The sequence below is a fragment of the Phycodurus eques genome, chromosome 7, assembly GCF_024500275.1.
Source record: "Phycodurus eques isolate BA_2022a chromosome 7, UOR_Pequ_1.1, whole genome shotgun sequence".
NCBI lineage: Eukaryota > Metazoa > Chordata > Actinopteri > Syngnathiformes > Syngnathidae > Phycodurus > Phycodurus eques.
Genome location: NC_084531.1, coordinates 11,663,194 through 11,675,197, shown reverse-complemented (window position 1 = coordinate 11,675,197; position 12,004 = coordinate 11,663,194). Strand labels below are relative to the sequence as shown.

The window sequence follows — 12,004 nt, the reverse complement described above, 5'->3', positions numbered from 1 at the left end:
CCGCATAAGCTTTCACAGGATATGCATTAACTGTTGCTGTTATGATTAAGAGGGTTGCAGTCCACCGGCATCGGAGCCTACTAGTGCAAGAGACAAAGCAGTAGAGCTTAATGTGGTGTCATGTGATTTAATGACATCCAGTAGTTTATTAAGGCTTAATAATGTGTTACTAACCCATTTATAAACCATTTATAAGCCCTTTCATAGTTGTAAACTGCTACCTGAAAGGCTAAACTCTATAAAGCAGTAGCTGGAGTACACAAAAAAAAAAAAAGACGACCACCACACCATACAGACACAGACACAGAGCTGAGACAGCATAGACAGTGCTACAGTATAATCAAAGAAAGAGACGTCTACATGAAGGCACAAGAACAGACAAGAGCACTGAGGACTGCTACGGTCACGACAAAGCAAAACGGGGTAAAAGTTTGTCTTCAAGGCATATTATTTATATACACACTTTATTATTACCCTTACCTAGTTGTGTCACCACTTATAATAGTAATAGCTATGATGCGGTGGATTCATGTCAAATAAAATCAGAAGGCAGTGTGAGCTGACGGAGGAGGAGCTGCCTCAGTTTTCTGCCGGAGTCTCTTTGGCAGCTGCTGCGGCTAAGAAAAAAAGAAAAGAAAAGAAAAAAAGACAGTCTAATACCCCAAAGTGAAACTAAATTACGGATGTGTGGATGTCAGAGGTGAGGGGAGCTGACAAAAGAGGTGAAAAGGTGCAGCTCACCCTTTGAGACGATGAGGTTTTCCTCCTGCGCCTCCTCGTCTCCGGGGGCCCTGAAGAGTGAGCGAGAGAAAGCGAGACAGTGAGGGGGAGCGAGAGAAAGAGAGAGAGAGAAAGGTTGCCACTGGTTGCCAAGGTAACCAGATAGTGTCAAGTGCCATGACTAAAAGCGCTTTTTTGTCATTCAGAAGGGCAGAGCGGCATACCTGGGTTTCTGGTTGATACTGCAGCGGCACCGTCGACCTTGAAACAAGGAAGTCGTTAGCAGTGCTGGCTAAAAAATTTTCAGCGCACACAGAATACAGTTGTGCCTTGACTAACAAGTTTACTTCAGTCTGTGACCACCCTGGAAGAATGTATGCCTGTGAGTATTGTTATGCCTACATGTGTTGCTCCACTGTTTGTGTTCAAATAGGCATTGGTTAAGGGTTGTAACACTGCCATGTAGCTATTGTTATTGTTAGCACGTGTTTCCCAATATGTATTAGCATTAGCATTGAGCTTTTGGGCGTTAAGCAAACGTATGTGGTTGTTTTAAGTACACATGTAATTCTCTTAGTTTCATGTTTAGTTTGACAGTAAAGTTCATTTTTCATATGACTTTTGTGTTGCAAGGTGGCAACTTTCTTCTTTTAACAGTTTGACTTTATCTTGTGACTTTATCTCGTGATATTATGATGTTTCATCCATCCATCCATTTTCTGTCCTCACTACGGTCGCAGGCGTGCGCGAGCCTATCCCAGCAATCTTCAGGCGAGAGGCGGGGTACACCCTCAACTGGTCACCAGCCAATCGCACCACTGACAAACATCAGACTGACGCTGTCAGTGAGGGTTTTTTTAATGTCCCCCCCCCCCCCCCCCCCCCCCCCAAAACTAATACTACCAGGCTATACTAAATCCAATACATAACATTACAAGGCAATTGTATTCAAGAACCTATAACATAGAAAAATGCTATGAGTGTGTGTGTGCAAAAGGACACACAAACACGGTGGTCTACTTACTGAGAATGAGCAGAATTCCCAGTGTGAACAGCACCACAGCTAAAGCCAGTCCACAAATCCTCAGACTCTCGTAGTCTACACAGAAAATTGGCAAGAGGCAAAATAGCACAGAAGCGAATATTTCATTTGAACTTTGTGCAGACATACAATTGATGCTGTTTGAATTATGTCACCCAAATAGCAGGTGGTAAAGACACTATACTTACCATAGACAAAAGGGTTTTCCTCCTTTTCAGGTTCATCTATAAAGACACATACACACATCTTTTTTTAACCAGTCAGTGCGCAGCTGCTTTCGCGACATCATCCATTTGTTTCTCCTTCAATACGGTTAAATCACACACAGATGTATTTCAAAGCGTGTGCTGATGTTTGTGTTGAGCGTACTCACCCTGAACATCGACGTCTGCTACAGCTGACAGTCATCCACATGGGGCCCAGATGAAACACAATAAAAAGAGCCTCAGTGTGGTGCTTGACAAGTTCACGAGACAGCATCAGACATGTGTCGCGGTGACATCACTGTGTGAGTTTCACACGCGCAATCAGTGTGTGAAAGTCACACACAAAAAGCCCTCAAGTAGTCAGCGAAGATTCCACGCTGCCTCCCCATGGACAATCAGCATTCATGCACTGCCGTGACTTTGTTTTGTGGGTTTGAGATGAGGCGCCATCGGGGATACACGCTGAACAAAAATATAAACGCAACACATACACAAAAGGCTATTTCCCTCAAATAGTGTTCACAAATCTGTTTAAATCTGTGTTCGTGAGCATTTCTCCTTTGTCGAGATAATCCATCCCACCTCACAGGTGTGGCATATCGAGATGCTGATTAGACAGCATGATTATTGCACAGGTGTGCCTTAGGCTGGCCACAATAAAAGGCCACTCTGAAACGTGCAGTTTTGCTTTATTGTTGGGGTCTGGGAGGTAAGAAAACCAGTATCTGGTGTGACCACCATTTGGCTCACGCAGTGCAACACATCTCCTTCATGTAGAGTTGATCGGGTTTTTGATTGTGGCCTGTGGAATGTTGGTCCACTCCTCTTCAACGGCTGTGCGAAGTTGCTGGATATTGGAACACGCTGTCGTATACGACGATCCAGAGCATCCCAAACATGCTCAGTGGGTGACATGTCCGGGGAGTATGCTGGCCATGCAAGAACTGGGATGTTTTCAGCTTCCAGGAATTGTGTACAGATGCTTGCAACACGGGGCTGTCCATTATCATGCTGCAACATGAGGTGTGGATGAATGGCACAACAATGGGCCTCATGATCTCTGTGCATTCAAAATGCTATCACTAAAATGCGCCAGTGTTCGTTGCTCATAACATACGCCTGCCCATACCATAACCCCACCACGGGCCACTCGATCCATAACGTTGGCATCAGCAAACTGCTCACTCGCACGATGCCACACACGCTGCCTGCCATCTGCCCTGAACAGTGAAAACCGGGATTCATCCATGAAGAGAACACCTCTCCAACATGCCAGAAGCCATCGAATGTGAGCATTCTGTCACGTGTGTGGAGTAGCTGGACCCAAGAGCAGGCGGAGGCAGATGTAAAATGGTTATGGAGGTGGTCCTGGATGTGTTGGCAGGCGGCGGCGTGGACAGGTAGCAGGCAGTGGACAGAACAGGCGGCTGGCTTGGTGGCAGCAATGACGTGGGTCAGGAACACAGGTGAGCACTGGGAACGAGGAGACACAAGAGTTAACAAGGGAAGCGAGGAACAGTGTAGCTTACTTGACATAAGGTGGGCCGTGGTACTGCTAGGAGAGGCTGCAATACTGAGGCGAGGATTTCCGGGAACAGGCAGGCTTATATACACCGGTGGTGATGAGGCTGATTGAAGACAGGTGCTGAAAACAGAGAGGGGAGGGGGGAGAGAGGGGACACAAAGCGCCCTCCCGGCTCCGATAATGGAACTGCAGGGCATTTCGCCCACACAAGTCGGTTACGATAACGAACTGCCGTCAGGTCGAGACCCAGATGAGGATGACGAGCATAGAGATGAGCTTCCCTGAGACGGTTTCTGACAGTTTGTGCAGACATTCTTTGGTTATGCAAACCGATTGTTGCAGGAGCTGTCCAGGTGGCTGGTCTCTGACGATCTTGGAGGTGAACATGCTGGATGTGGAGGCCCTGGGCCGGTGTGGTTACACGTGGTCTGCGGATGTGAGGCCGGTTGGCTGTGCTGCCAAATTGTCTGAAACGCCTTTGGAGACGGCTTATGGTAGAGAAATTAACATTAAATTCACGGGCAACAGCTCTGGTGGACATTCCTGCAGTCAGCATGCCAATTGCACACTCCCTCAGAACTTGTGACATCTGTGGCATTATGCTTTGTAATAAAACTGCGCATTTCAGAGTGACCTTTTATTGTGGCCAACCTATGGCACACGTGCAATAATCATGCTGTCTAATCAGCATCTTGATATGCCACACATTTCTGGATCAGAATCAGCACCTCCAAATCTGAGACCATGGTCCTCAGTTGGAAAAGGGTGGCGTGGTCAGGGATGAGATCCTGCCCCAAGTGGAGGGGTTCAAGTATCTTGGGGTCTTGTTCACGAGTGAGGGAAGAATGGAACGGGTGATCGGCAGGCGGATCGGTGTAGCATCTGTAGTGACCGGAGAAAACCGACGCAGGCACGGGGAGAACATGCAAACTCCACACAGGCGGCGCTGGAAATTGATCCCCAGACCTCAGAACTGTGAGGTAGACGCTCTAACCAGTCTCCACCGTGCCGCCAGTTTAATAATAAATAAAATAAAATATTTCATGGTCATTTTCTATTATTTTTATTAATAGAATTATAATTTATTATACAATTATTTAATAAAATAAACATTGTTAAATGCACATGTAAAATTCTTCAACGTAAATAAAAAATATATTAAATGAGAGTAATTATTAAAATAAATGAAAACTATATCAAATGAGATCAATTTAAAAAAAAAAAGAAATTTATAACAATAAATCATACTAAAAACAAATCTGTTTTAGTCAATTTTAGAAAAAAGACAAATTTCTATTTTTTTTTATTGTAGTATTTCTAATGTAATTATAATTTATGAACCAATTGTTTAATAAAATAATAAAAAAAATAAAAAATAAAAACGTTAAATTCATCTGGAAATGTTTTATTATTAATAAATACAAGCATGCTAATTTTTAAAATATATTATTTTAACTCATCAAAATGAATAATTAATTAAATTCAAATTTATTAATGGATTATGTGATTTTAAAATGATTAATTCATACATAAAATAGCTCCAAATAATAAATAATATGTAAAAAAATAAATAAATGAGATGAATTAAGAAAAAAATTATATATTTTAACTCACCAATTTGAGGACAAATAGCAAATTAATGCAACAGATATTGTTGCGATAGTGTTTGTTTGTGTGTGTGAATAAGGGGGCACTTACCAGCCACACACACGAGGAGTGAGGAGAGGAAGAGAGAAGTAGTTTCCATGGCAACTGTTGATAAAGACCAATAAAAATAAGGGAAGGTGAAGGGAGCCAAATTGAACGTAAAACAGAAAATGTGTCATGGCTGTGTTGCATTTTGGGAAGCGAGTTTCCTTGTGCTTTCATCACTGAGGTGCAAATTCCTCAATAAAATGGCAATATACAGGAGTCCACTGAACGCATAAACCAAGCATTGTTACAAAAAAGCAGAATATGATTGTTTTTAAATGTTTGTAAGCAGGGTTTTTTTCCCTATGTTTTCAAATGCTTTTAAACATGTAAAGCACGTTGAGTTGCCTTGTGTATGTAATGCGCTATATACTGTAAATACATTTGCTTTGCTTTGCCTTACAAGCTGCTGTTATTAGATAGCAAACCTCATTCAATTGAAAAAAATAAGACTTAGTTTTACTGACTAAAATGGCCTTAGCTACAGTATGACATCATAAACAAAACCAGATCACACAGCCTGGGTGATGGCTCCTATTGTTTTGCTTGTAATGTATTATAGATGAAGCTCCCGGGAAGGAATTTCCACTAATGGTTCATTAGAATTCAACAGGCTGTGTTTGAGAGACGGTCGTCTGGACATAATTTTGTTCAATTGAGCAACGAAGACCTCCGCGAAGGCAAGCAGCAAATTCTACACCTTCAGAGACAACATAGACATCCATTTCCTCCATACAGTGGAACTAAACATTCAACCTGCCCCTGTTCAAATGCCAAAAGACAACACTGCTCATCACCAAAAGAACACCATCCCTACAGTGAAGCATTGTGGTGGCAACATCCAGATTTTGGGCTGTTTTTCTTCAGTTGGAACCGGGGCCTTAGTTAAAGGGGAGGGAATTCTGAAAAAAATATAATTAGCAGTCAGTGTTAGCACAAAACCTCACGAGTGGGGTCACTCGTATCTGTAAGTTGTGCGCAATGCACATTTAAAAAATGTATTTTTAACAGTAATCTTCCATAAGGATGATCCATGTTGAGTGGAGTGAGTACTGCTGTATGTTCTTCTTTCTCAGGAAGAAATGAAAACTCACACCTCCCCACGGACGCCACACGACCTTGGCCTCCTTTCATGAGGGCTTCATGCGCATTGCGTATGCCACTCACGTCACACACACACACATCACAACTCGTTACAACAATGTGATCTTTCACATAACGCTCAATCCGTTTTATTGGGAGTCCTGCTTGTTGTATGTAGGTGCCCTTCTTTCTGAGTCCTTTTAAGTGCATTCATCTAGCAAGATGTTTGTCTCATCTTAATTCTATTAGGGACATTTTGGGGCCATTACATATCAGCGGCAGGAGCATTCCTGCCCACTTGTTATGGGAACAAAGGACAATATTGTATGTTTATTCAGAATTTGTTTGCATCATTTCCTATTTATTGCCACAGACTTTTCATAAAAATATTCTGCGCATAATAAATGCAGCCCTATGGGGGGCACAAGCCAGTGCAAACTGTAGGCCGGTCCCAAGCCCGGATAAATGCAGAGGGTTGCGTCAGGAAGGGCATCCGGTTTAAAATTTTGCCAAACCAATATGAGCGTTCATCCAAAGAATTCCATACCGGATCGGTCGTGGCCCAGGTTAACAACGTCTGCCACCGGCGCCGTCAACCTGCAGGACGCCGGTTGAAATTCAGCTACTGTGGGTCGAAGTCGAAGAAGAAGAGGTGGAAAGTGAGTTTAAATTATTTTACCATGGTGTAGATGGGAAGAGAAATGGAGTCGGGGTTATTTTAAAAGAAGAGTTGGCTCAGAATGTCTTGGAGGTGAAAAGAGTATCAGATCGAGTGATGAGGCTGAAACTTGAACTTGATGGTGTTATGTATAATTTGATTAGTGGCTATGCCCCACAGGTAGGATGTGACCTAGAGGTGAAAGAGAAATTCTGGAAGGAGTTAGACAAAGTAGTTCTGAGCATCCCAGACAGAGAGAGAGTTGTGATTGGTGCAGATTGCAATTGACATGTTGGTGAAGGAAACAGGGGTGATGAAGAAGTGATGGGTAAGTACGGCATCCAGGAAAGGAACTTGGAGCGACAAATGGTGCTAGACAAAGGCAGAGCAGAGAACCATGTGGTGGAAGCTGAGACAGGACGAGTGTTGTGCAGCTTTTCGGGAAGAGGTGAGACAGGCTCTAGGTGGACAGGAGGAGCTTCCAGAAGACTGGACCACTACAGCCAAGGTGATCAGAGAGGCAGGCAGGAGACTACTTGGTCTATCTTCTGGCAGGAAATGAGAGAAGGAGACTTGGTGGTGGAACCTCACAGTACAGGAAATCATACAAGGAAAAAGGTTCGCTAAGAAGAAGTGGGACACTGAGAGGACCGAGGAGAGGCGAAAGGAATACATTGAGATGCGACATAGGGCAAAGGTAGAGGTGGCAAAGGGGCAAACAAGAGGCATATGATGCCATGTATGCTAGATTGGACACTAAAGAAGGAGAAAAAGATTTATACAGGTTGGCCAGACAGAGGGATAGAGATGGGAAGGATGTGCAGCAGGTTAGGGCGATTAAGGATCGAGATGGAAATATGTTGACTGGTGCCAGTAGTGTGTTAGATAGATGGAAAGAATACTTTGAAGAGTTGATGAATGAGGAAAATGAGAGAGAAGGGAGAGTAGAAGAGGCAAGTGAGGAGGGCCAGGAAGTGGCAATGGTTAGTAAGGGGGAATTTAGAAAGGCATTAAAGAGGTTGAAAAATGGAAAGGCAGTTGGTCCTGATGACATTCCTGTGGAGGTATGGAAGCACCTAGGAGAGGTGGCTGTGGAGTTTTTGACCAGCTTGTTCAATACAATTCTAGCGCGTGAGAAGATGCCTGAGGAATGGAGGAAAAGTATTCTGGTGCCCATTTTTAAGAACAAGGGTGATGTGCAGAGCTGTGGGAACTATAGAGGAATAAAGTTGATGAGCCACACAATGAAGTTATGGGAAAGAGTAGTGGAGGCTAGACTCAGGACAGAAGCGAGTATTTGTGAGCAACAGTGTGGTTTCATGCCTAGAAAGAGTACCACAGAAGCATTATTTGCCTTGAGGATGTTGATGGAAAAGTACAGAGAAGGTCAGAAGGAGCTACATTGTGTCTTTGTAGATCTAGAGAAAGCCTATGACAGAGTACCCAGAGAGGAACTGTGGAACATGCAGAAGTCTGGATTGGCAGAGAAGTATGTTAGAATAATACAGGACATGTACGAGGGCAGCAGAACAGCCGTGAGGTGTGCTGTAGGTGTGACAGATGAATTTAAGGTGGAGGTGGGACTGCATCAGGGATCAGCCCTGAGCCCCTTCCTGTTTGCAGTGGTGATGGATAGGCTGACAGATGAGGTTAGACTGGAATCCCCGTGGACCATGATGTTTGCAGATGACATTGTGATCTGCAGTGAAAGCAGGGAGCAGATGGAAGAACAGTTAGAAAGATGGAGGCATGCACTGGAAAGAAGAGGAATGAAGATTAGTCGAAGTAAAACAGAATATAGGTGCATGAATGAGAGGGTGGTGGGGGAAGAGTGTGGCTACAGGGAGAAGAGATACCAAGGGTGGAGGACTTTAAATACCTGGGGTCAACAGTCCAGAGCAACAGTGAGTATTGTAAGGAAGTGAAGAAAGGGGTCAAAGCAGGTTGCAATGGGTGGAGGAATGTGTCAGGTGTGTTATGTGACAGAAGAGTCTCTGCTAGGATGAATGGCAAAGTTTATAAAACAGTGGTGAGGCCAGCCATGATGTACGGATTAGAGACAGTGGCACTGAAGAGACAACAGGGAGCAGAGCTGGAGGTGGCAGAAATGAAGATGTTGAGGTTCTCTCTCGGAGTGACCAGGTTGGATAAAATTAGAAATGAGCTCATCAGAGGGACAGCCAAGGTTTGATGTTTTAGAGACAAAGTTTGAGAGAGCAGACTTCGATGGTTTGAACACATCCAGAGGAGAAATAGTGAGTATATTGGTAGAAGGATGATGAGGATGGAGCTGCCAGGCAAGAGAGCGAGAGGAAGACCATAGAGAAGGTTGATGGAAGTCGTGAGGGAAGACATGAGGGCAGTTGGTGTGAGAGAGGAGGATGCAGGAGAAACATGGAAAAGGATGACGTGCTGTGGCGACCCCTAAAGGGACAAGCTGAAAGGAAAAGATGATGATGATTCTGCGCATCATAAAACTCACTGCTTATTCCACATTGATTATTCATGCTTATATATAATGTGAAATGCCATTGACATACTAACGAATAACATATACATGGCCTTTCCATTCATTTCAATGTAGAATGATGATTTGAGTCACAAGCGTGATCACGGAAGGAATTAAACTGTTATCCCAAGGCACCACCGTAATCTGTTTCAATCCCCCCCCCCACCCAAAAAATATTTTCTTTTGTTACGTTTTTTATAAAGAAAAATAGCAATGCATTGTAAAATATTAAAATAAAAACCGAATAAAAGAGAATGTAAAGAAATAAACTGGTTTTATTAAATGTAATGAAGCCAAAAGTCACTCACACACACTGTAGTACATTTGTGTCGTGCCTTGAAATGGCAAGGCAGAATGAGTGCCGTCTACCTTTCAAAAGGAATATTTTTCGTCAATATAGTAATTATCTTACGAGAATTAAGTCAGATTTTCTGAAAGAAAATAGCTGTAAAAGTTTGAATGCTTTCGTGTCATTTTTTCCCCTGGTAAATATTAACTTTATTAGTTTTCCTGCAAAAATAATTTTTTTTATTTAAATATACATAACTTTTCCTGGATAAAATACTTAATACTTGAGCTTTTTTTTATTTTATTCTTGTTGAAGCAAGACATTCCTTCTTTTCATCAAATTATTTTTCTTTTCAGTGTGGCCCTAATACTCATTGATACTGTCAGAGTTTGATCGTCATATGATTTTTATTTCATTGATGATTCATTGAATCTAATGAGAATGGATACAAGAGGCGTCATCAAACGTTCTGCCTTCACAAGGATAAAAATGCTCACTTTTGATTGACACTGGCAGGCAGATATTTATTAACAACACTTATCACTGTGGTTGTAAAATTGCACTCCATCATACTGAAAGGCGTTAGGAATATTTTGCTATTCTCATGGAAAATCACATCATACAAACAGCTCTCACTGTGATGATACATCCACCACAAACTACAAACCTGAATATCACTATGACAGTGACAGACAAAAGTCAGAATAATTCTAAATGTAAAGGTCGCATGAGTAAATATGTTGTTATACAGATAGAATTGCTATTATATCTGTATAATATGCTATTATACAGATATAATTGGACACTAAAGTGCATTACTCTGCATGTCAATGAACAAAGGTACTTCTAAGTAAGTGCCTGATTTGATTAAAACGTTGAGTGTCTTTCCTCAAGGTCTTTTTAAGCCTCATAAATATATGGAAACCAGAGAGTCATTTTTATATTGTCTGGGCTACCTCACGTAAACACATACTCAATAGTGATGAGATATGACAGACATTTTAAGGGTGATTACAGTACTACACCAGTACATATTTCATAGCCTATATTTGAAAGTTCCAGTGCATAGGCAAGTTAATTAACATCATGTCATGGCTGGTATCATCATTTTATTGGTAATTTGATGCTGAACAAGTCATAAGCGCTTCCATTCTTTTGAACGAAAATCGTTTTTCATATCTATGATTATTACGATTACAATGTATTATTTTTTTATGATTTCAAGCTTTTCATGCACTGCTTGATTTATCGAATGTCTGCATTGTATTCCAGGAGACCACACCCTCTGTGATATGAATGCATTGCACCTTTCTGGTCATATTTCCATAAGCTGTTTCCAGTGGGAAAATACAAGTATAGACATTCTGCTTTGTGCCATGCATGGCGTCATAGTGTCCTCTTAACATACACACAAATGGGTCATTTGAATAGGTCACGCGTACGCAGCGGAGGACTTCCTATCCGCCAAGGTGGCGTCACCGTTGCAACCATCCGTGCGGTCTTTGCGTGTCCATTTCGCTCTTTTTTTTTTTTTTTTAATCACCATGGCAACTGTCCGGGTGGAAGGTGGAGTACCGGTGGAGTACCGGTGGAGTCCACTCGTGAAACGCGCGGGGCGTGGCTGGCGGCGAACCACAAGCGCGGTGAACATCGATTTTGGGAAAAAAAAGGGAAAAAAAGAAAAACATATGTATGAATGAAATGATGACAGCCACAAAAAGAAAAAGACGTGTATATTCGAACGCAAGTGCCCCCCCCGTCACGCGCGCATTCAACCTGTGGATCGTCTGATGGCGAAGTGGAATGCGTCCATTATCCAGCCACCACCTCATTTGCATGTCGGAGCGTCACGATGTGGAAATACACTCGCCTATTGTGCAATGTGAGCCATAAGAATGAGTTTTGGCGCACTGAGACGCACCCTCGTCGTGCATCACTCACTCAAATGTTTGGTTTTTTTTTTCCACGGTGGGGGCGGGGGTGGGTGTCAATTACACGATGTCATCAAAATCATCTTTTTGGCATTGCAGTAGCATATCACTGAGAAGCCTAATGATGAGCAACTTACCTCTTGTTTGTTCAGCAGGTCAACAAACGGATAATCCACCCACCGAAATCCCTCAGCTGCTTCTCAGTGTTCTCATCTGATTGCGTGCGTACGCGCGCGCGCAACACTGGACCCGAGCAAGAACTAGGAGGAGGAAGAGGCGGTGGAGAAGCTGGGATGGAAAACAATATGATCTCCTGGAATGACTGCTCCTCCCCCCCCACCCACCCCCT

General features: G+C 42.9%; 1 protein-coding gene across 1 annotated transcript; it reads right to left on the bottom strand.

Annotated features, from left to right (window-relative positions):
- Positions 1 to 283: 283 nt before the first annotated feature.
- On the bottom strand, positions 284 to 11,968 carry fxyd6 (FXYD domain containing ion transport regulator 6). The gene is made up of 8 exons (XM_061681744.1): positions 11,793 to 11,968; positions 5,192 to 5,245; positions 2,136 to 2,159; positions 1,951 to 1,986; positions 1,745 to 1,819; positions 945 to 981; positions 742 to 791; positions 284 to 617 (listed from the first exon to the last, which is right to left on the bottom strand). Exons 2-8 carry the CDS (start codon positions 5,238 to 5,240, stop codon positions 580 to 582), a joined length of 309 nt encoding a protein of 102 aa, XP_061537728.1. The 5' UTR covers positions 5,241 to 5,245; positions 11,793 to 11,968; the 3' UTR covers positions 284 to 579.
- Between the last annotated feature and the right edge of the window lie 36 nt (positions 11,969 to 12,004).

Excerpts from the sequence above, each read along its gene's own strand:
- fxyd6 (XM_061681744.1), bottom strand. The coding sequence starts at position 5,240 with ATGGAAACTACTTCTCTCTTCCTCTCCTCACTCCTCGTGTGTGTGGCT. Across the intron at positions 1,820-1,950 it reads GGAAAACCCTTTTGTCTATG|ACTACGAGAGTCTGAGGATT; the intron begins GTAAGTATAGTG and ends TTTTCTGTGTAG. Across the intron at positions 982-1,744 it reads GGGAATTCTGCTCATTCTCA|GTCGACGGTGCCGCTGCAGT; the intron begins GTAAGTAGACCA and ends CCTTGTTTCAAG.